Source organism: Camelus ferus, chromosome 15 (genome assembly GCF_009834535.1).
Source record: "Camelus ferus isolate YT-003-E chromosome 15, BCGSAC_Cfer_1.0, whole genome shotgun sequence".
Classification (NCBI taxonomy): Eukaryota; Metazoa; Chordata; class Mammalia; order Artiodactyla; family Camelidae; genus Camelus; species Camelus ferus.
This window is the reverse complement of record NC_045710.1, coordinates 39,741,304-39,765,514: the sequence shown is the minus strand read 5'-3', so window position 1 is coordinate 39,765,514 and position 24,211 is coordinate 39,741,304. Positions and strand designations below refer to the sequence as shown.

Here is a 24,211-nt window from a genome sequence, read left to right as displayed (position 1 = left end):
CAGTTGTGAAAGTCAAGTCAGGGTTTTGTTTGTTTTTTTTTTTTTAACAGAAAAAGGAAGAACAAAGTCAGTTTTTTTTCAAAACAAGAAATAAAGGGTTTTTAGGTGTTTTAGCCTTAGGATTTGGTAACTTTTATGATATATAAGTGTATCTACATATATGTACATTTTATAAAATCTCATAAGGCAGCATGTCTTACTGGTTTAGATGAGTGGCCCGTCCAACCTATTGTTCTAGGTTACAGGAGACTCTTAAATGGATTTCCCTTTACCACCTCATCTAAGAATCCTTTAGATATGACATCATGCCTAGTATGAATTTGTCTAAAGTTTATGTGACATTGTGAATTTAACTCACCTATTCAACAGGAGGAATGCCCTTGGAAGGCAAGTCTGTGTTCATGATAGTCACATCTCTGATTTTTTTTCTATTGATCAGCCTTGTCTAGCTTGTTCTTCCAGATAGAAGTGTTCAGATTTGTTAGGTCGTCTATACTAAAGGAATACCTCCTGTCATCACTCAGGCTATTTCAAAATGTCTTTTGCTAGAGGCCTTTCTTTAGTGTAAACCACAGATCTTTAGCTGAAGCTATCCCAACTGCAGGTATAAAATGGCATCGTGCAAGGTTAATATATCAATATACAGAGTATTAGTTGGCTTGGGCTGCCTTACCCAAATACCATACACTAAGTGGCTTAAGTAACATAAATTTTATTTCTTACAGTTATAAAGGCTAGGAAGTCCAAGATCAAAGTGTAGGCAAGTTAGGTTTCATTCTGAGGCCTCTTCTTGGCTTATAGGTGGCTGCCTTCTCACTGTGTGCTCATATGACCTTTCCATGTGACCGTTGCTCCACCTTCATGACCTCATGTATTCCTAATTATCTCTGAAGGCCCCATTTCCAAATACAGCACATTGGATCTTAGGGCTTCAACATAATGAATTTGGGGGAACACAAGTATTCAATTTATAGCGTATAACATATGGGGTTAAGAAAGTGGGCTCTGGAGTTGAATTGCCTGAGTCTCACTACTTACTGAGTGAGCTACTTAACTTCTCTGTCACTTTTTTTTTTTTTAATCTGTTAAATGGAGGCTGTTAACAATAACACTTAACAACAAAGGGTTGAAAGGAGTAAAATGAGTTCTTGCATGTAAATCACTTAGAATAACAAGTAGAGAATATTTGTGAATTCTGAAAGTGTTTTCTGAATTGAATAATGCCAGTAAAAAAAGATTAAGCAAGAGTAGTTATTAATTTTATTCAAATGCATCTTTTAAATTTTTGGCTTGATAATGGTAAGATAATTTACCTCTCTGAAAATGTGAGTAAAAGCTTTGGATGCAGTATGATAAATGAAATTTAGTATCTTAAAACCAGTTTGGCTTATGAAGTTTCTTTAACATAAACACATTGCCTTTTGAAAAATGTTAGGTTCTATAGATATCATTTAATCAGCTTTATAATATATATAATTTAATCTGGATTAATGATGCTACTAATGGTACTACTTTTTCTTTTCTGTCTTGGCTTTTTCTCTGTAGGTAAAGTTTTGTTTTAACTCATTACAAACTGAACCCCTTGCTTGCTCCTCTTATCTTTAGTCTCCTTTCAACTCTGTCTTTATTTCTCCTGAGGTTATATTCTATTTGTTTTTCAGATGAGACACTTTTTGCTCTTCCTGCTGCATCTGAGCCTGTGATACACTCCTCTGCAGGCAAGTTCTTCCTGCTAGCCTTTATCCTCTGTGTATTCTAACTTTAACTTTTTAGTTATGTTAACTCTGTGCCTAGTATTTTGAATATACTAAAATCAGCATGGTTCCAAGAATGTTTATCTACCGACAAAGTTGAAATTTGCATTTTATATGCTATGACCAAGAGAGAAATGGGTAGAAACCCAATTAATAATTGGAAATTGTAAGGAATTCTTAGACCCTTGATTTATGTTTACATATTGACTGGTCATTGTCACCAAATGTAGTTCACTTGCTTATAGTTGTCAGGCTCTCATAGAAATGAATGCCAGTCTATGGCATTTAATTATCCAGGACCCTTTCTTTCCTATACTGTCAACCAAACTCTCTTCTCAATTCCTTGTTTCTTCCTCTCAAACTAGTTAAAAGTAATTTTTCTCATTTAATTGTACGTGAGGTTTTCCTCAAAGACTTGATGTCTTTGCATGGCATATAATTGCTTCTGTAGTCTTGCACATGTTTTATTGACAATAGTTTTAATTTTTTTCAGTAACGATTCAGTCTACTTGATGATTATTTATTAACTAAATGTTAATTAGCATTTAATTTTAGTTAACAGTAAGTCTTTACTAACACTATTTTGAATCTGTCATAAAACTTGGATTACCTCTGAGAACACTGGCATTCTCTAACTTTCCTTTTTGTCCATGGTCACAGAAAAAATTATGGATTTGAAGGAGCAGCCAGGTAACACTGTTTCCACTGGTCAAGAGGATTTTCCATCTGTCCTGCTTGAAACTGCTGCTTCTCTTCCTTCTCTGTCTCTCTCAGCTGCTTCTTTCAAAGAACATGAATACCTTGGTAATTTACCAGCAGTACTACCTACTGAAGGAACGCGTCAAGAAATTTCAGATGAAGCTTCTAAAGAATTCTCTGAGAAGGCAAAAAAACTATTTGTAGACAGAAATTTAACCGAGTTTTCAGAATTGGAATACTCAGAAATGGGATCATCACTTAGTGGCTCCCCAAAAGCAGAATCTGCCATAATCGTAGCATATCCTAGGGAAGAAATAATGATGAAGAATAAAGATGAGGAAGAGGACTTAGTTAGTAATAAAATCCTTCATAGTCAGCAGGAGTTACCTGTAGTCCTTACCAAATCAGTTAAAGAAGACAGAGTTATGTCTCCAGAAAAAACAAAGGACAGTTTTAATGAAAAAGGAATTGCAGCAGAAGCTCCTTTGAGGGAGGAATATGCAGACTTCAAACCATTTGAGCAAGTATGGGAAGTAAAAGATACTTATAAGCAAGACAGTGATATGTTGGCTGTTGGAGGTAATATAGAGAGCAAATTGGAAAGTAAAATGGATAAGAAACGTTTTTCAGATAGCCTTGAACAAACAAATCATGAAAAAGATAGTGAAAGCAGTAATGACGATACTTCCTTTCCCAGTACACCAGAAGCTATAAAAGATGGTTCAGGAGCATATATCACATGCGCTCCCTTTACCCCAGCAACAACTGAAAACATTTCAACAAACATTCTTCCTTTGTTGGAAGATCCTACTTCAGAAAATAAGACAGATGAAAAGAAAATAGAAGAAAAAAAGGCCCAAATTGTAACAGAGAAGAATGCTAGCACCAAAACATCAGACCCTTTCCTGGCGGCAACACAGGAGTGTAAGACAGATTATGTTACAACAGATAATTTATCAAAGGTGACTGAGGAAGTAGTGGCAAACATGCCTGAAGGTCTAACCCCAGATTTAGTACAGGAAGCATGTGAAAGTGAATTGAATGAAGCTACAGGTACAAAAATTGCCTTTGAAACAAAAATGGACTTAGTTCAAACTTCAGAAGCTATGCAGGAGTCACTTTACCCTGTAGCACAACTATGCCCGTCCTTTGAAGAATCTGAAGCTACTCCTTCGCCAGTTTTGCCTGACATTGTTATGGAAGCACCATTAAATTCTATAGTGCCTGGTGCTGGTGCTTCTGCAGTGCAGCCCAGTTCATCACCATTAGAAGCTCCTCCTTCAGTTAATTATGAAAGCATAAAACTTGAGCCTGAAAATCCCCCACCATATGAAGAGGCTGTGAGTGTATCACTACAAAAAGCACCAGGAATAAAGGAAGAAATTAAAGAGCCTGAAAGTATTAGTGTAGCTGTTCAAGAAACAGAAGCTCCTTATATATCTATTGCATGTGATTTAATTAAAGAAACAAAGCTCTCTACTGAACCAACTCCAGATTTCTCTAGTTATTCAGAAATAGCAAAAGTTGCACAGCCGGTGCCTGATCATTCTGAGCTAGTTGAAGATTCTTCACCTGATTCTGAACCAGTTGACTTATTTAGTGATGATTCAATACCTGAAGTTTCACAAAAACAAGATGAAGCTGTAATACTTGTGAAGGAAAACCTCACTGAAAGTTCATCCCAGTCAATGATAATAGAACATGAAAACAAGGGAAAACTCAGTACTTCGCCATCACCTGAAGGGGGAAAGCCATATTTGGAATCATTTCAGCCCAGTTTAGATACCACAAAAGATACCTTACCACCTGATGAAGTTTCAACATTGACCCAAAAGGAGAAAATTCCTTTGCAGATGGAGGAGCTCAGTACTGCAGTTTATTCAAATGATGGCTTATTCATTACTAAGGAAGCAAAAATAAGAGATAGTGAAACATTTTCAGATTCATCTCCAATTGAGATTATAGATGAGTTCCCTACATTTGACAGTTCTAAAGCAGATTCTTCTCCTACATTAGCCAGGGAATACACTGACCTAGATGTATCCCACAAAAGTGAAATTGCTAATGTCCAAGATGAAGCTGTGTTACTGCCTTGCTCAGAATTACCCCATGACCTACCTTTCAAGAATGTACAACCTAAAGATGAAGATAAAGGTCATGTTCCAGATGATTTCTCCAAAGATAGGGCCGATAGTTCAAAGGTGCCCTTACTGCCTCCAGATGTTTCTCCTTTGGCTGCTCAAACAGAAATAGGCAGTATAGTTAAACCCAAAGTTCTTGTGAAAGGAGCTGAGAAAAAACTTCCTTCTGATATAGAGAAAGAGAACAGATTGCCATCTGCTATATTTTCAGCAGAGCTCAGTAAAACTTCAGGTAATCAATCCATACATTATTTTGTGTTTTCTTACCACCTTTTGACTTATAGAACATTCCATTACATTTTATGTAATATATTGCATTTCTAATGTCTAATATATATCACATTGATAAGAATTTTTCACTGCCTCAGTTAAACGTTTCAGTGCTTTTTGTACTCTTGCACTCATCACTCATCCTTGCTCTTAACTTTTCCACATAATTATTCATTGGTCATTTTTATATTGTACCATGGAACTAGAAAAAAATTTTTGTTAGAATTGGCTTCAATGTCTGTTCTCTTCAGTGTTTCCTGATAGCATGAAGAGCAAGAGGTATTAAAACAGAATATTGTCAGATGTATTTATTGTTTCCCAGAAATTCCTTTATTTTAAATTTTTAATGAAAGGTTTCTGTAACATATTTCTATTTCAATATACTGCAGTAACTTCCAGTAATAGATATAAAGATAAGCATATTGAGTAGTAGACATTTCGTTAAGTGTAAATTGAGATATGCTATTATGAATTCTTTTAAAAAGTACTGATTTCTCATTTTTCTTTTGACTCTACATTTCCCACATACCTGATTTATGTAAAGTGAATTATACATGTGTTTTTTATTTAGCATTCTAATTTAGATGTGCTTTCTATAAAAAAATATGTAGTGGTTACTGTGTGTTTACTGAATATATCTATGTACTGAAGATAGGTAGTACTAGTGGCATAGAGACCAGTTTAGAGTTTGTTTCTATAGTCTAAGAGGAGTTGATGAAAATTGAGACAGTGGGATGAACAAGGAGACAGTACTTAGTTTTTGATTGGAATCAGACATGCAAGATAAGTGGTGGAGTTAAAGCTTACTAACCAGGAAATCTGGGTTCCTTGTGTGTTCAAATACATGGATGGCAGTATGAGAAACTGAGTTAGGGAACATAACAAAATAACATGGGCTTAATGGGACAAAAATCAGTTTTGAAAATGTTGCTATTAAGGTACCAAGAGATATCCAAGAATGATGGATATTGTACATATGAAGCTCTTGAGAGAGACCTTGGCTGTGTGTATATTTACTATGGGCTCAGAGATAGTAATTAAAAGTCACAGACATTAATTAGGGAGATCAGAGGGAAGAGGAAGATTTAAAGGTAGAAGAATTGGTCAACATAATCAAATACAAGAGAGCTCAGTTGAGAAAAGGATTAGGAATTTGTCAAAAGGGAAGGAAGGTGTTGTCATGTCAGTGGCAGGTAGTGTGAGTGGGCTGGGCTAGCGTTGAGTTGAGGCACGAATGGGACTTGAGCAAACTACTGAATGTTGACAATTTTTAAGAAGTTTGAGAATGGAGAAAGTGTTAACAGGCACGAGGGAAAGTACGAGGTTGAGGAAGGTAGGAGTGCAAGTCTGATTAAAGGTGCACTTAGTCAGCAGGGGATGGAATGAGATATAGAATTTAGATGGACAAATTATATAGAGGAAGAAGGATTTTGAAAGACTTGTAGTGAGTGGAAGGAAAAGTATAGCTGTTGATACTGCTAGGGTTTTATGGCTGGAAGTTGATGATTTGTGTTTATTGTTTAAAAAAGTATGTTAGGTCATTTGTTGAGAATGAACTGGAACATGCTTGGGTGGAGATCTGAGATACCTTCTGACTAGGGAAGCAAAGGTATTGCACTAGGAGCCCAGTCAAGGTTGAAGGATGGTCTGTGTGGTAGGGTGACTTTTCTTTGACTGTGCCCAATCGCCTGGATATGGGTTCAGAGAAGGTAAATGCTTGTATGAATTCAAGATTGTGTTTTGTTAGATGGGCCCAGAGAAGGACAATGAGTCAAAGGAGTTAAGGATAGTAGCAAGCGTAGTTTGATGTGCTGGACTGTGGCATCTAAGTTGAAGAATATAAAGAGGAGAGGAGAGGCAGTTGATAGATAAGAAAGTAGAAGGTCAAAGAACTCGAGTTCTAAATTAGATCTAAGAAGCAAGAGTAGTAGGAGTGAAAATACGAACACCAGAATGATAGGAGGTATGGTCAAAGTAGGATTATGTGTGTGTATATATGTGTTAGATGTTGAATTTAGAATTCCAGGTTGATTATAATGTCCAGGGTTTGGACATGAGGCAAGGGCTAAAACTGAGTGGGGCAGAGGTTGCTAGAGGTGAGGTGAAGTAAACTGTGAAGCCAGGATGTTGGATTACTCTTACACATGACATTGGAGTCACCCAGGATGATGGCAGGACTTGGGTTGGAAAAGAAGGTTAGGAGCTAGGGACAAGAGACTTTGGTAAAGGGCAGTGAGGCAACTGGCAGGGTGGTAGATAGAAGCAGTAAGGAAAGAAAGACGTAGCTAAATAGCTAAGGTTTTTGCCCAGCGCCCTGAAATAGTAGTCTGGAAACAGCATTGGTGAACAAGAAGAGCACTGGCCTCTCCTCCTCTCTCTAGGTGCGTAGTGTATAGGAGAATAAAAAGTCTCCATTTAGAGAGTTCCACGGGAAAGCAGTATCCTCAGGGAAGACCCAGGTTTTAGTGAACGGACGTAAAATGGCAGGAATATTCACAAAAGACATTGAAGGTTAGAGGTGGTTCATAGGGGAATGGGGATTTCAAACAGCACAGCCAAGTGGTATAGGAGAGAACAGTAGGGAAGCGTCTGGGAAGCCCAGAGCAGCATGGTGATGAAAGCATGGGTGAAGACCACGGATAAGCAGTGATGTGTGAGCAGTTGTTTTAACAGCCTGTGCTGTCCAGTTCCCTCTACCCTGACACTCCCTCTCAAAACTTAATGCTAGCAGTCCTCTGGTACATGGGGGCACTCAGGTATTTCAGAAGTCAGCTTTTTCTTGGGTTGGCTTTACTAGACCTAGGATCTTGGCCTGTAGCCAGTTTAGAATTAAGGAAAGAAAAGAGGGCAGAGCCTTTGAAGACCAAGTAGGGGATGATTGAATAAGGAAGTATAAGCAATAGTTGAACTATTGCTATAATAGTTCTTTACAAAATAGTTACTAATGTCTTTTCTGTGAGAAATTGTGACCTATGCTGCTTTTACTCAAACTTTTGATATGAACTATCATAGCAGCTAACCAGAGAATAGAAAATTATTTGGATACACTAAATGTGTCTACTCTACAAAAGTCATGGAAAGGGAAACCAGTGTGGTGTAGTAAAAATAATATAGATAACATGAGTTTTAGTCTTGGCTGTACCACTGACAACCACTTTATCTGTCTCGAGGTTAGTTTCATTTTCTGTAAAAGGAAGGGGATTATATTAGGTCCTTGCAACTTGATGGTTTCTTTGACTTAATTTTAAGTAGGTAAGTAGTTTAGTGTGCTTTATACTAAGCAGTGTGCTAATTGTGTGTGGGGGGGGGAATAAAGACTAAGACAAAATCTTGCCCTCATGCAACTTTGTCAGCTGATGGAGACAGACTGGTAAGAACATAGCTAAACATTATAATATGTGTTATAAGGGTACAGGTGCTTCCCTGTCTTCCTGAAAATGTGGGCTCAGTGTTAATGAAGTCACATGTACCAAAATGCAGCAAGAGACTGACAGGATTACCATTGGAAGGCTCTATTCTTGACTAATGATTTTCTGTATCTTTGTTTATGATATATTTAGGTGTTTTTAAAAAAAGATTCTGGGTCTTATTATTGAATATACAGTTAAACATGAAAACATTGATAAGTATTAAATAATAAATAAAACTTCCTCAGATAATTTATTAGCTCCAATTTGCTCTCCTTGTTTTCTTGAAATGACATTTGTAGACAGAATTCTGTTTTAATTTTGAGAAGAAAGACTGATTTTGTAAGACAAATGAGCAGGATATTATGGTGCAGACTTTGATACCTTATTGATATTTTTGAATACAACTTGTTATGAGAAAAATGAATACTAGTCTTCCTCTTTTGCCTTGATAAAGTTATTTTATCAAACTATTCTTAATAATTAAATATAAATGCTGCTTTTTCTCAGTTCATAATTAAGAACATTTGTTCTTTTTCTTTCACTGTACTTTATTGTTTAGAGGCTCAGTATTTCCTATATGTTCTCTGTTTACTTTTTAAAAAAAAATCTGTAGCTAAAGATCTGTTTTTGGTACCCTGATGGTTTCCATTTTTGTTTAAAATATATTATGGCTATCACTGGCACTTTAATTTTTCACTTTCCACTCATTTTAAATAAAAATGTATAAGTTAGAATATTCTAATTATTGTGTAGATTTATACTACTATAGGTCCAGATAATGAAACTTCTGAAAGGAATAGTTAACTGATAGGCAGCACTACCAGATGACAATTAAAATGTTTTTCTCAGATGAAACATGGAAGTCTCAGTTTGTCACAGACTGATGGTTTAGGAATATAAGTATATAATGATTGGAAGTGGAAGACCGTCAACACACACTAAGGGAACAGAGAGGCTAGCTCTTCTTTGGGGTATTACGAATGGCTTCACAAAGAGATAATCCTTTGAAAGTTACAGTTAACAATTGTGAGTAAACATAGAGAACTGTTTATTTATATAAATATGATTAAAGTTTTCCAGATCCTGTTTTGGTATATTTGGGGCAGATATACACACACACACACATACACACACACACACATACATGTGTATGTATATATATGTATGTCATGTATATATATGTATGTTATGGTCAGTATATAGAAACCTCCTCACTTGAAACTAGGGACCTAGATGGATTTGCAGACTGGCCCTGGGTGACTTAAGTGAAAAGAAACATTCAGGTTTATTCAGAACTAAACTGAAAAACCAATCTATGCTGAAGGAGAGTTTGATACATTATATGCTAAATTTTCTGTGACTGGAATTAAGCAGATTTTTTTTTTTTAAACCTGTGGTATCATTTAGAAGACTTTAAAAAAAAGATAATTGCTTTTTAAAAATTAACTTTCATATGGAAATAACTTCAAACTTAAAAACAATTGCAAAAAACTAGTACAAAGAATGTCTTATACTCTTCATCTAAATTTACCTACTAACATATCCCCATTTGCTTTATTATTTATGATCTATTTTTATGAATATGGATACATAGATACATCCTTTTTTTCTGAACAATTTAAGAGTAAGTTATATACATTCTGTTTTATTTCTTAGTACTTCAGAAGGGGACATTCTCTTACATAACCTCAGCACAGCTATTAACTTTATAAATTTACATTGATAAAATACTTTTTTCTAATCTACCACCCATATTCCAGTTGTGTTACTTGACCCAATACTGTTCTTTATATTGTCCTCTACTGGAAGGTCCAGTCAAAAGCCAAGTTTTACATTAAGTTGTTATGTTGCTTTTGGCTCTTTGAATCTGGAATATTTCCAGTCTTTATCTCTTATGACATTTTTGAAGAACACAGGCCCTTTCCCTTCTCCCTTTTTGGTAGAACATTCCTCATTTTGCATGTCTGATGTTTCTTAGTGATTAGGTTGAGTTTATGAATTCATGGCCAAAATGAAGATGATGTAGTGCCCCTCTTTATGGTATCTATCTGGAAGTACTTACTGTCAGTCCCTCATTGATAAGGTTAATTTAGACCATCTGGTCACGGTGGTTCCTCATTTCCTTTTTGTATAATTACTGTCTTTCTTCCTCCTTGACAACTAATAAGCAGTCTGATGGGGACACTTCAAGACCATGCATATATCCTGGCCTCCATCAGAGTTTCCTTCCTAGATTTAGTATCTGTTGATGATTCTTGTTTGATTCATTCTTTACCATTAAGTTTTCAAAATGATTTTTCAGTTCTGATACTTCCTCCACTTTTATCAGTCAACCCTGGCATTCTACTCTTAAGAGCTCTCCTTTTCCATTAATTAATTAATTATCAGTATGGATCCATAAATTTCTCATTTCCCCCAGTGGTTTATAATTCATTACTATACTTAATTTTTTTGGTTGTAAATTGTCCCAGATTTGGAGGGCTCCCCTTCAAGTTGGCTCAAGGACATGGAGCTATCTTTCTTTTTGAGTGGAAAAGAAAGAACTTCTTTCTAGCATAGCAAAACATTGTAGGCTCATCTTTTGTCCACTCTGCCTCAGCCTGAAATTAACTATTTCTCCAAGGATCCCTTATTCCATTTAGTGATCGAGAGCTGGATGCTGTCGGTACCTTGCTAGTGTGGGGCCTTTCCATTGTAGTCCTTTCAGCAGACATAGGTAGGAAGTGCTTATATACGTATACAAATGAACATAAGCACATACACATATTTATGAAATCATAAGTACACAGATACCTCCATTCCAGAACATTCCCAGAGAACGATTTCTTCCTTCATTTTGTATTTGTACGTTCCTTCTATAGTGAGAACTTGGCTCCTAACACTACCAAACATTTAGTCGTTTATTTAATCCTTGAATACATCTAACATAGTTTCATAATGTTTTATAATTATAATAAATATAATAAAAGAATTCAGGATTATTTTACAGATCCATCTCCCTCAGCCCTGCCCAAGATTGTTAGGAGCCCTTGGCTCCTAACACTACCAAACATTTAGTCGTTTATTTAATCCTTGAATACATCTAACATAGTTTCATAATGTTTTATAATTATAATAAATATAATAAAAGAATTCAGGATTATTTTACAGATCCATCTCCCTCAGCCCTGCCCAAACTTGGATTAGTTTTATTTTCCCCTTTCCCTCTACTTTCCCCCACCTTCAGTGTGTTTATAATAGTCATTTGAAATAAAGTTAGATTAATTTGTTTTATTTTGCTTGCTTAAGAATTTTTAAAGACCAAGAAAAGTCAAATTCTTTGCATTTTACCTGGAAAGGGGAGACTACCATTTATGAGAAATCTTTTAAACACCCAAGCACTTTAATGTAGTCATCTCATTTAGTCTTCACCATAATCTGAAAGAAGAAACCATTTTATGGATGACAAAACCTAAATCTAGGGATGTTAAGAAACTTTCCCAAGGCTACATAGTAAGCACAATACTTTGGAGCTTCTACTGTGCTCCAGATGTCCAGTTAACTGTCTTACTTGTATTAGTTCTTACCTAATTCCACAAGGCAGATCTTTTTTCGAGTGGGTGAAGAACTGGGATGTCAGCTAGGTTTTGTTCCCTTCAGTTTCCCCATTTTGGAATAAGCAGTTACTGTCCTAAACTTAGCACACGACCAAGGTGCTGCTGCTTTTATTACATTGTGTTGGGGGCATTAACCAATGCAAGACATTTTTAAAAAGTTAGGAAAGTGGGTTACCATGTACATTTTCCACGTGGTCTCCCATAGATAGGGATGTCAGAATAGGGTAACATTCTGTTTCTTCCATGTGGAGACTGAGTAACTATTGTGGTGGACAACTGCTGTCTATGTTGTTGGTTAGGTCATTGGTAAAGAAAGGTGCTAATGTCTCCCATCTAAACCACTGAGACCTTTGATTTAATGATAGTGATTGCTTAGTACATGTTTGTTGGTTGCTTGGTTTGCTACTAATGCACAGAATATTTTCAGTTCATAATGAGCATATAGATTGTGTTTTGCTGATCTTTTGGTGAGTGAAATATAAACCAACCACAAGTTGATTGTTTATTATATATAGTTAAACGCTGTGCTATCTAGGAATAACCAAATAGTATTGCCATAATAAAGAACTCACTGAAAAATGGCCCCTTTATCTAGGTAAAGAATGGAAAATTATCTTTTGCCAGTTTACATATACTTCTTAAATATGTTCATGAATAAGTGCTTTCTTTTGATAGTGTTTTTGACTTAGAACATTTTTCTTATATTAATTTAAAAATTGGTTATATAGCCTTTAGGCTTTTTCACTAAAGCATTATAGGTAATACGTATTTTTGTTAAATTTTTAGTGAGCATATTTAGGATGCTTTTGATCATTAATAGTTGGACTTTGATTAGGACAGTGAGCAGTTAATCTTATAAAAGTAGAAATTTAAATACCCAGAAAAATGAAAATGTTAAACACATTGAGTAATAATATCTTTAACTGGAAGGCTTTTAGTAAATGTACAGTATAGCTAAATTAGAAACTGACTTATTAATAAAGTAGTTGATTATACTTAAATATGTGACATTGTCAAATTAGTATGGATTTATTTAGTGCTTACTATGAATCCAATACAGGTTGAAAATAAACATGAAATAAAACATAAAAGACATATAATATGGTTGAAAACTTCATTTTGGGCTTCTTACAGACCTAAGTTCTAATCCTGACTTTATCACCAATTAGCTGTATGACCTTGGGCAAATGTTTTAATCTACTTGAGCTTCAGTTAAGTTTAGTAGTCAGAATTTCTCTCAAGGATCTACTATCAGTGAAGTCAGGACAGCAGTAGTACATGAAGTAATCTGAAGTAATATATGCTCTTTATGCAAATTTGAGAAATAGAGAAAAGCATTGTGATAAAATTGTATTGCTTAGTCATAATCATTGCTAATGTTTTAGAATATATTCTTTTAGTCTATTTTCTATGCATATGGATACTTTATGAATACAGTGAAAAATGTTTTTCCATATTAGGATCATACTTTACACATTGTTTATAGCTTTAAAAAATTTTAGTACTATATAATGCCAACATTTCCATGTTTTTATTCTTCTGCTATATGATTATTTAATGCTTAGTGTTCCTTGCTTTGGGTATATTCCAATTTAACCAGTCAGTATGCTAGGACCCTTAGATTGTTTCTAGCTTTTTAATTTATAAATAATGCTGTTATTAACCTCTTTATATTTAAATGTTTTACATATCTCTGAATTACTCTTTTCCATAAATTACCAGAAATAAAACCTTAGGTAAATGGGTAGGAGCATTTTTAAGAGTTTTTTAAAAAATTGGCTGTCAGAAAACTTGTACTAATTTTTAACCCTTCTAATGGAGTAAGAAAACACCCATTTTTCTATTAATTACCAACAATTATTATTTTTTTTTTTTTTTGGATAGCTAATGACTTCCCACTATACAGAGTTCAAAAAGTGTAATTACAGCAAGTCTTCCTGTCTTAGCAAACTACCTAGTACTCCTTCCTAGAGTCACCTACTAGGCCTTACTTAAGTATCCTTCCAGACATTCTGTACTTGGCTTTTTTATTTTTTTTAAACTTTTACCAGCTTTTGGTAGGTTACAGTAGTATCTTGCTGTTTTGAACTTTGATTATTAGTGGAGGTGAACACGTTCCACATATTTATTGGCAGTTTGTGTTGCTTTTGTGAATTGCCTGTTCATACCCTTTGCCCATCTTCAAATTTAGAAGTTCATCTCTTTCTGATTTTAGAAGTTCTTTATATACAGTGGATGCAAATTCTTACCATGTTACAGTTTTCCCTTAGTTTTCTAAACAATTTTTATTTTACTCTACATTTTAGTGGACATTTTTAGTTTTCATGTGGGAAATTTTTAAACTTTATATACTAATTTATAGTTTTAACTTCACATTTCATTCTTATCTATTTTTTAAAATTTATTTTATTTTTTGCAGGGGGAGGTTTATCTATTTACTTATTTTTAGAGGAGGTATGGGGAATTGAACCCAGGACCTCGTGCATGCTAAGCATGTACTCTACCACTTGAGCTATACCCTCCCCCTTCATTCTGATCTATTTAAAATTGATTTTGAATTCTGGTCAGAGATCATTTTATCCCACATGCCTTTTTGGTCTTGGAGTTGTTTTCCTATTCACATCATACTCTGATACAGTTCCCTAGTACCAGGCAACAATCCGAGGGAAGAGCCAGAAAATTGAGACCTTTTTTGCCAGATTGTATGCTTTGGGTTGGACAGTCAACTGTACTATGGGTGTTGGTGCCATCTAGTGTTGTAGATAGAGCATTCCATAGACCTCCTTTTCTATGACCATATGGAAATTCAGTTGGGCAGAGAAATTTAGTGAGTTGTGGATACTAATTTCATACTAATAAATGACTTTGCAAATGACTTTATAAAAGGATTTTGAATTTTGACACATTGTACTGAATCAAACAGATGCTTATATCATGTTACTAAAAACATTATGAAATGACCTTTAAGATTCCCCCAGACATGTACTTTAATGAAAACTTAGAAGTTTTAAAAGATCTGTTCAGAGCCTAATGACTGTTAAAGTTTTGAATTCCAAATCTAAAAATGTTTTGGATCTTTTGGAATATCTGTATATTTATTTTAGATTATAATATAAGAAATCAGCGTTTATTTGGTCTCATTGAATAGTATCACTTTCAGGTTTTTTCTGAATGGTTTTAAGTGTTCATTTAAGCAGCTTTTATGAAATTTTTATTGACCTTAAAGTGCTCATTATTTATTTGTCATTTTTAACTTGTATTGTCATTCATTTTCTAAATTAAAGTCTTCGTGTCTTAAGATTCAATTCAGTAAAGTTGAAGTGCTATAATTTAGTCCATAGAGGGCATTATGTTACAGCATATGATATTAAACAATTATTTAATACCTTTCAGTAATGAGACATACATTTATTTTCATACTTTTGTATAGCTCAGGATAATTAAACTTTGAAATCAGTTTAAAACTACTATGTAGCTATATATTTTTTTAATTAAAAAATCTTTTCTATTGCTGAAAAGTAGAGATAACTTTTTTTAGCTATCACGAATTATATACAAGCAATGCCCGATTTAGAGAGTAGCACTTCCAATCCAAGTGGCCACATCTTTCTCAACTTATTTCCCTTGAACTCTAAACATTGTAAAGCAAACAAAACAAAAACTTGAGTTTTTTAGAGGTTCAGAAGTGGAGGAAGGAAAGAAATGGAAAAGGAGGACCACCTTGGGAGAGCTGGCCCAGGTTACAGCTTACATATATATTGCTGCCTATTCCAAAATACAGTCCTCTACTCTGAAATCCTGCCACTTAGATACAAGCCAAACACACACAGACACACAGACACACACACACACACAATATTTATGAGGGTGTTACAGAGAAAGGAGGTTTTTTATACTTTAGTAGGAATTAATTTAATCATATAATTTCCCTACTAATGAGGTAAGTGCATTAAGAAAATGAGTGTTTTGATTTGAGATAGGACAGGAGAAATGTAGCTATTTTGAAGGGAGTTAGGTATATGCTTTTGAGGAGGTTTTGGTCATTGGTTTTTTTGTCATGGCTGGTACCGGGGATATGGACATTGAAGAATAAGAAGTTGCCAAGAACTCTGAACAGTTTATTTCAAAAGTTCTGTGTAAGGCTGATTTTGAGTTCAGGAAAAGTAGAATGTCGTCCGTCCGTCCCCGCCCCCCCTCGCACCCACGATAGGCAGTAGGACTTAGAATTCAGACAGCACTTTTTTGATTGTATTATAAATAAAGGAATCTTTTGGGGACCCCTTCTTTGGAAGCGTTTATTTTGAAGGGAAAATATGTTCCTATTCCAAATAAGCAATGTGGGATGTGTCTGCTCTATTTGAAAATCATCCTTGAAATAATTTTTTTCATTTTTTTAAACAAAATGTTAAATATTTGAAGGAAAACAAAATAAATGATAAGTCTTTAACAGATTTATATTCTTTATTTGCTCATTAAGTTGGGATTTAATGTGGCACTATAAACTATCCATATATAAATTTTTCTCAGCTGAAGGAGAATAGTTACATAGCAAAGCATAATAATTTGTGTGTAGCGGGGAGGGGGGCGCTTCTGTTTAGAGGGTATTGAGTTGTGTAGAATTGAATGGTTTAATACATGTACTTTCTTAGATGAGTTTTACAGGCTTTGTCTTCTTGTGGTTTAACTGTTACATTTTTATCATAACAGTAAATAGCTAGCAGTTATACAGGGCCACTTTTTGTCAGGCACTGTCCTGAGGCCTTTTGTACACAGTGACTCATTTGATCCTTACAATAAGCCTAGCCCAGTGGCTTTACATTTTTAACAAATTTGTCTCATCAGATTTTCAAATTTAAGTACTTTTTCCTTAGTTTACCAAACTTGAAACAACTCTAGAAAGGGAAGGGACATAGCTCAGTGGTAGTGTGTGCTTAGCTTGCTCACGGTCCTGGGTTCAATCCCCACTACCTACATAAAAAATAAAAACAAACCAAAAAAAAAAAAACCACTCTATTTTTTAAAACTTTATAATAAAGAAATGGGCAAAATGTCAGCTGATTTATCTTAGCCAGTTTTTCCTATAAACTTACTAGCCTAAATTTGCAAAGATCATAAAAGTTAAAGAACTAGGTATCACTATATAAGGTCAAATTTTAGGGCTCCTATTTTGGCTTTTTAATCTGCCGGGGAGCTATTAAATATATTTAATGTTTAGATGAACGGGTTTTACACATCCTTGGTCTCTCAGATGATTTTTAAAAACTGTTGAACTAAGTCAAGTACCAGAATGTGTGAATAATATGAGTTGTAAATATCATTTGTCTCAAGAAATCTTTTTTCCTTCTATTAGTGTGGTAATCTCTGACTTAAAACAGTGTTTTGGTGCTGTTTTTTGAGTTCATTATTCTATAGCTAAAGTATTTATTGGCCTTCAGTCTTAAGGGATTCATTAATAGAAGATACTATTTTGGAAATATTATATACTTACTGAATAGTTTGGAATTTCTAATTATTGCATGGAGAGGCCAGACATTTTTTGCCATGATATGACTTAGTGACAGGATTCTCAAATATCACATTATGCAGAGATCCAATAAATAAAGTTTAAAGTTAAATATTAACTTTTGAGCTGAGAATACTAGACTGTCTTTAAAGATTGCTTTGCTTTATGTTTGGAGTTAGGTAGAGAGGGAAAGAACTGAGTCCTTGATATTCAGACCACTTCTGATATGAAGGATTTTGCAGCCCACACAGTTTTCCAGCAAGTTCAAAAAAATATACCTATTTCAGTGTAGTTGTAGTCTTAAGATGTATGTACTTTCATACACAGGCTCCACCTTATACTTCAACTTATCATGCATTTTAATATAATTTCACTGATTTGTCATTATATTTTGCCTTTCCTGCTAAGTCAGATGGTAGCATCAGTTAATGTTTAGTCAAGACATTCTGCACTGGAATGAATGCCAGTATTATAAAGTTGAACAAAAATCTCAAATTCCTTAGATTTGTTTTTGTGTTTATCAATAAAATTTTGATTTGGTCTTATGTCATTTTCCCAAAGCAAATGATATAATTAGCACATGAATATTTCTCCTCAAGCCAGGAGTTTATTAATAGTACCTGCAATGGTGTCTAATAGATATTTATTGAAAGATTGAGTTGGAACAGGTGATGATTAAGAATAATTGTTTATTTGTACATCTCTGGATTTCCATAATTAAAAAAGAAGAAAAACATAGCATTACATTGTAAATATGAAATTGCTGAAATTGAATAAAATCTTTTTTCTATTGAAGTAATATATATTCAGTAAAGATTGATAATTTGACTTTGTGATTCTCCTCTCATACTCTCATAAGGGTGCAAAATGCCGATAATTTAGGAGAAAGTAGGAAGAGATTCAGTATTTCCCAGGCTTGAAATTTAAGCTGCTACCCTTCATTGGATCAGTCCATTTTTATCTTACTGGGTAGCCATGAATTTTAAAGTTTTAAATGAAGCTGAAAACCAGCAGCATAATTTACCTATCCTTAAAACAAAACAAAAAAAACTGCACATGACTTAAAAAGCATTTCAAATAGATTCAGTGGTTAACTCTACTAGAAGAACAACCCTCTTTTCTTTCCTTTCTTTTGGTAGCCTGCCCGTCCCCCTGCAAAAGTAGCTCCATTTGGTGTGAGCAACAAGCAAAAGATTAGAACAATAAACAGATAGAAGAAGGACGTAGTGCCTGAGTATTAGTAGCCTAGTTACAGATTGCACTGCGTCAGACTGCTCCACACCCAGAAGGCATCAGGTGACTTCAGTCCTGCTGCAGTTGTGCAGCAGAGGAGACTGCAGACTTCGGTTGAGGAAACGGATATTTCATGTCTCAGGGGGTAGATTTTTGCAGTTACAGCTTTTCCGTTGGTATGCATAATTGGTAATTGCATCTGGAGGGCAGATCGTGAAAAGAGATGGACGGTCAGAAGAAAAATTGGAAGGACAAGGGTATATCTGCTTTTAAATCTTAATTCAGTTTTTTAATGTGACCAATAATACATTTCTGTGAATAAGCTTTGCAGTTTAGATATATTTTGGATTAAAAATGAAGCCTATGAAAGGTTTAAGAGTAAAGGATTAGAATAGCTATTTCAAATGTATTTTTACATTTGGTTATGTATGAGAAAATGTCACGCTGTTCTGTTTCACTGGCATTTGATTTAGTCTTTGCAGTTCTGTCGTTGATTAGGTTCTGTTCTTTAATCTTGCACACAGTAAACAGTATAGTTTTTTAATTGAAGTATAAAAAGATAAAAAGCAGATTTCTTTTGTATAGCACAGGGAACTATATTCAATATCTTGTAATAACCTTTAATGAAAAAGAATATGTAAACAGTATAGTTTTAATGTATTTCATTTGCTGGTCACTTTGGTGTGATAAATCTACACAGCCATCTTTGTATTCTATAATGACATTTTCTGTGATTTTTTTTTTTTTTAAGCTGATTTGGTGTAGTTGAAATTCTATCCAAAGGTTTGTAGGTAGCAAGATCCTGCATTTGCAATAAGCCTGTTTTCTTTCGAAATCTTATTAAACCTTTGAAGTTACTACCAGTTCCCTTTTAATTAGATTATAATTTTGTATATCTTAAAATGGTTAAAATATATACACAGTATTTTAAATGTGTGTCTATATTTAAGTCACTAACCTTTGTCCTTGTAATAGCCAGTCAGTGATCTTGATCCCCTTTCCTCCCCTTTGAAAGCCCAGATCCTTTCAAGTCTCAGTGGATTGGGTTGTGTAAGAATTTAAGCCTGTAAGTGTACTAAATATTTTTAAAATATTTTATTATGTAGGTGGTTAAATGTGCCATTTTAAGAAAAAGGGAAGGTAGTAGGCTGTATATTTGACCTTATAATAAATTGTATTAAAAATTATTAGAGCTATTTTTAAGTAGTCCAGCGAGACATTCCATACAGGCGATTTTTTTTCTGCCCACATTCAAGTTTTATAGTTTTTAAAAAATGTTATGTATTGCTGTAGGAGATTCGTTAGCAGGACTGGTGATAATGTTTCTAAAAGCAGTATGTGGAGCTAATTACAGTAACCTTTACACCCTTTAAAAATTTTTTTGAATAAAGTATTGTGGGGAAAAGGTGAATTTAAGATTGAGTTTGTATTGAGACATCAGAATGATTTTATAGTTACAACTTAAAGAACAGAAAACAATACAGCTTTGGATTTTTACCTTTATGAATTTAATGAAATAAAGTTAAAAGAGAAGGATTTTTATCTCTTCATCCTTCTGACCATTAGCATTACAAAGTGAAAGGTGAATTGCTACACTAGTTTTTCTTTCTTTTTTTTTTTTTATTGAAGTGCTACACTAGTTTTTTATAAGTAAAAATAATAGTGATAACAGGACATAAATACAGCCTTTTAAAATAGGTGAAAAGTCACATCAGGGCCTACTTTGCATCTGTTAAGGCTCTGGATTAATGATTTGTTTCTTAGACCATTTAATAACATCTTAAGTTAGTTATTTGCTGAACTAACTTAGGGATATTTTGAGACATGAGAAATTAAGACCCAGTATAGTGCATATTATACCAGAGATTTATTTTAATTATTTTTAGGCACTAAATATAAAATCAGATTTACTCTTGAATTTCTGGGGAGCCTCACTTTGTGTATTAGTGCAATGGCTTGATATATTTTTAGTACTTGTCTTTGGCATTTTTGCTTGGGAAGATTAACTTTACCTATTTTTCTGATTCATTGGTTGTTGTATTTTAGTATTTTCTTTATTAGCAGCTAATTTTAATGTTGCAGATTATAGATTACAACTTAAATGGAAATCAGTGAGAAGCTGAAGCTGCCATGGAATGAGTTTTTCCTCATTTTATGAAAAATGTGACAGTAGAGGAAAGAATCTCATCTAAGGTCTCTAGGTATATTAAAAAGAAAAACCACAAAAAAACTTAAGCCCATATTTTTCCTACTCCCTCATTACTCTGTTTTCCCCTTAAGTGCCAGAGTTGAAACACATCCAGTCATCTAATGGTGGTAGCATTTAAAGGTATAACAGAAGTGAGAGATATTTTGATTTCAGTGTTTTAAAAAGTTCAGGGTTTTGTTTTGTTGCTGGTTAACTGGTATTTAAGACATTTTATTTTTCAGGCTAAGACCAACATTAATAATTTGTATTCTTTCCCATATTTTTTATCTCAGATTTCCACTTGTTCTTAGCAGGATACTTATAATGAATTAAATCTACGTAGTACTTGATTATTGGGATTATATGGAAAGCATTGATAAAGACAAGATTTTGAAGATTTTAAGATAGGAAGGAATGGGTAGGTTTGGGGGTTTGTGTTGGGTAGGAGAATGATGTAACCACAAAAAAGGTATAACTGAGACAGTGAATAGAGTTTTTCTGGGTAGAACAGAATATTTATAGGATAATAGTGGAAAGATAAGATTGGTATGATCAAAGAATAGAGAAGATTTGCAAGATGTTGGTCAGGTTTCCTCAGACTTCCCTGAAGATGAGAATCAGCCAGTGCTTCTTGAAAATAGTCCTGTGAATCCATATTCAGATCTACCAAATCAGAATTTACGGGGGGAGGGTATGGCAGTGTATTAAGGGCCCTGGTGTAATTCGTGTTATAATCAGGCAAATTTAGGAAACACCAGTCCAGGTTTTTAAGTTTCTGTTCTAGTATGTTTTGATTTTGGCCAGAATAAGAAACTTACCCTTTTCAGTTTCCTCTTTTGCATGATTTCTAGTGTTCCAGTTTTGATGTTCTCTGATTTTATGGAAAGATATCCTGGGCCAGATTGCAAAAGACATTGACTGGGTTTTGGATTTTATCATAAAGTAAATAAAGATCCTTTGGAAGTTTTAAAGTATGGAGTGATAAAATGATAGGTTTGAAAGACTGTTTTGGGGTGCTGTATAAGATAAATTGAAGAAGAATTTAGAGGCAGAACAGGATGACTGTATTTGTGCCCAGATTTAAAGCAAATAGTGCCTGGGTTTGGCCTGAAAAGAAAGTGACAGATTTGAGAAACCCAGGAAAGGAATGCTTGACACTTGTCATAGAATTGTGGGACTAAGATAAGGACAACATGAAATTTCAGTCAGAGTGAAACTTTGGCAATGCTAGTGCTTTAGTATCAGTAGAAATAGAGCTGAAGTAGGTAGAAATGATGCCAGGTTTTGTTTTGGAAACCTCAAATTTGAAGTGACAGAGTATCTCTGAAGCTCAGAGAAATGACAGGTTTGATGAGTAAAGAATTGGAAATTGAATACAAAATGAGATGGATGAATACTGTGAGGATATTTGCATAGAGAGAACAGAAGATTGAGAAAGGAAAGCCTGAAGCGTGCATTGTGGGGATTTGCAGCACCAGGAGGATCAGGAAGTTACAGTCAGAGCAATAAAAGGAGCAGGATAGTGCTGGTTCACTGATATTAAGAGGAGGGAGAATTTTCAAGAAGGAATAGCTGGTTAAATACTACAGAAAAGCCATTTAATAATGAAGATTGAGAGATGATTGTGAACGCTGAATTTTAGGAATCTGTGCAACACTGCAATTATTACTAGTGCTTTTGAGATTTGACAGTTAACATGCTGTAGGTGACCTTTGAGAGAAGTTTGTGTAGGATGGGGACAGAAATGTTCCTAGCATTTAAATTCATTTTGATTATATGGCAAGACTGGCTTTGGACCATTTCTGGAGCATACTTCTTATAGAGATTCTTGCAGAGTTCCCTGACCTTTACTTTTGCTAAGTCACTTTCAATTTCAAAGCTTAAGGTTACTGAGTATATGGGTACAGGTGTACGCACATACTGACATTGAGGAAGAGAGGAGCAGGGGTCTTGCTGCTTGAACAAACAAGTACCTTACTTAACTCCTGGGAATGCCCCCCCCCCCCCCCCACATAAACACAAAATGCCTGAGAAGAGAACTTGGGTGTTAATTGTGAGACTTATTGATTGGAGGAAGCTTCCTGTTTTCAGTTCTAAACTTAGTTGAAACCCAGTGTTTAGTCATTCATCAGATACTTTTTCTAGATCTTGGTTTAGTAGTGCAGTGCTGTGTGTGCTTGTATGTGTGTGGTAGAAAATTTGGAAGGTGTGTAGAAGAATAATACTATCACTTCACACAGTAGTTTTGGTATATATTTCTAACTGTATGTATGTGTTGGGTACATATGGTACATTTTGTTCTATAATCATTTTCCTCCCACTCAATGGGGAGATGTTTTAATGGATGTAGTATTCTAAGTATGTACTATTAATCCCATATATAGTTAAATATTCATTATTTCTGAAGTTTTACAGGTATAAACAATCCTAAATTGAGTATAATTGAATATAAATTATTGTTTTTATTCATAATTATTTCTAAATTGCTCAGTTACAGTTTTTAGAGTTTTAGTTCATGTTGCAAAACTTCCCTCCAGAAAGATACAAATTATTTTGAGCAATGTATAGGAGTGTCTGTCCCGAAACCTTGGCTAAGATTAAATACTACATATGCATTTCTGATGGTTTTAACTCTAAGATAGCTGTTTTGTCACTTTTAAGTAAATTAGTTGATGAGAATCAAGTTTAGATCGAAAAAGAGTAAATTTGCAATTTTTTTCCTTCTGTATATAAAGTCTCATATGGATACGTATTGGGAGCAATGGAAATATCCTCTCTGTTTTCTTCATTTACCCAGGTCTGGGTACTCCTAATTCTTTACCAGAACTTCTAACTGGTTATTCCACTGAATCCTATGTGTCACAGTCAAATTAATCTTCCTAAACTATGTCTCTAATTATAGTACTTAAGGGGTTTTCCTTTTATTTTTCAAATTAAGTTCATGCTATCTATCTTGGACTTCTAAAAGATATTCCATGGTCTAGTCATAGCCTTTATAATCCCATCTCCCATTACTGTGTCTCCAGCCACATTGAAGGACTTATTCCAAAAACATTCCTGTTCTTTGCATTTGTTTTTATTTTTCTGTCTGAAATCCCCTCTTCCCATTTCATTTTGCCAAGTCTTACATATCAAAGACCCAATCCTTCCTGAGATATTCAGAAATCGTCCTTGGTGGAGGTAATCCAGTGTCCCTTAGAATTCCCATCTCTTGGTTTTCATTTTGTGAAATTCATAACTGTAATAGAATTTATATATAGGCATTTTTTAAAACTGGCACCCCCCCAAAAAAAAACTATAAATTCATTGAAGGCAGAAACGGTGGCTTCATCACTGGGTCTCCTCATTGACTCTGCACAGCTTCTCAACAAAGTGAGAGGCTGAAAACTTTGTACAGCCAGGTTTATTCCTGGCCTT

At 34.5% G+C, this 24,211-nt stretch overlaps 1 protein-coding gene across 5 annotated transcripts in view; it reads left to right on the top strand.

The window, feature by feature from the left end:
* Positions 1 to 24,211, top strand: part of RTN4 (reticulon 4) — a 72,083-nt gene that overhangs the window by 20,675 nt on the left and 27,197 nt on the right. The window contains exons 2-3 of one of the 5 annotated variants that reach the window (XM_032497558.1): positions 1,662 to 1,718; positions 2,415 to 4,826. The exons of 1 other annotated variant lie outside the window; for it this stretch is intronic. In XM_032497558.1, coding sequence (XP_032353449.1) covers positions 1,662 to 1,718; positions 2,415 to 4,826 — 2,469 coding nt within the window. Of the gene's footprint in view, positions 1 to 1,661; positions 1,719 to 2,414; positions 4,827 to 18,586; positions 18,864 to 24,211 lie in introns of those variants that run through there. 3 more of the 5 variants (XM_032497559.1, XM_032497560.1, XM_006174449.3) reach the window with 3 other exon arrangements.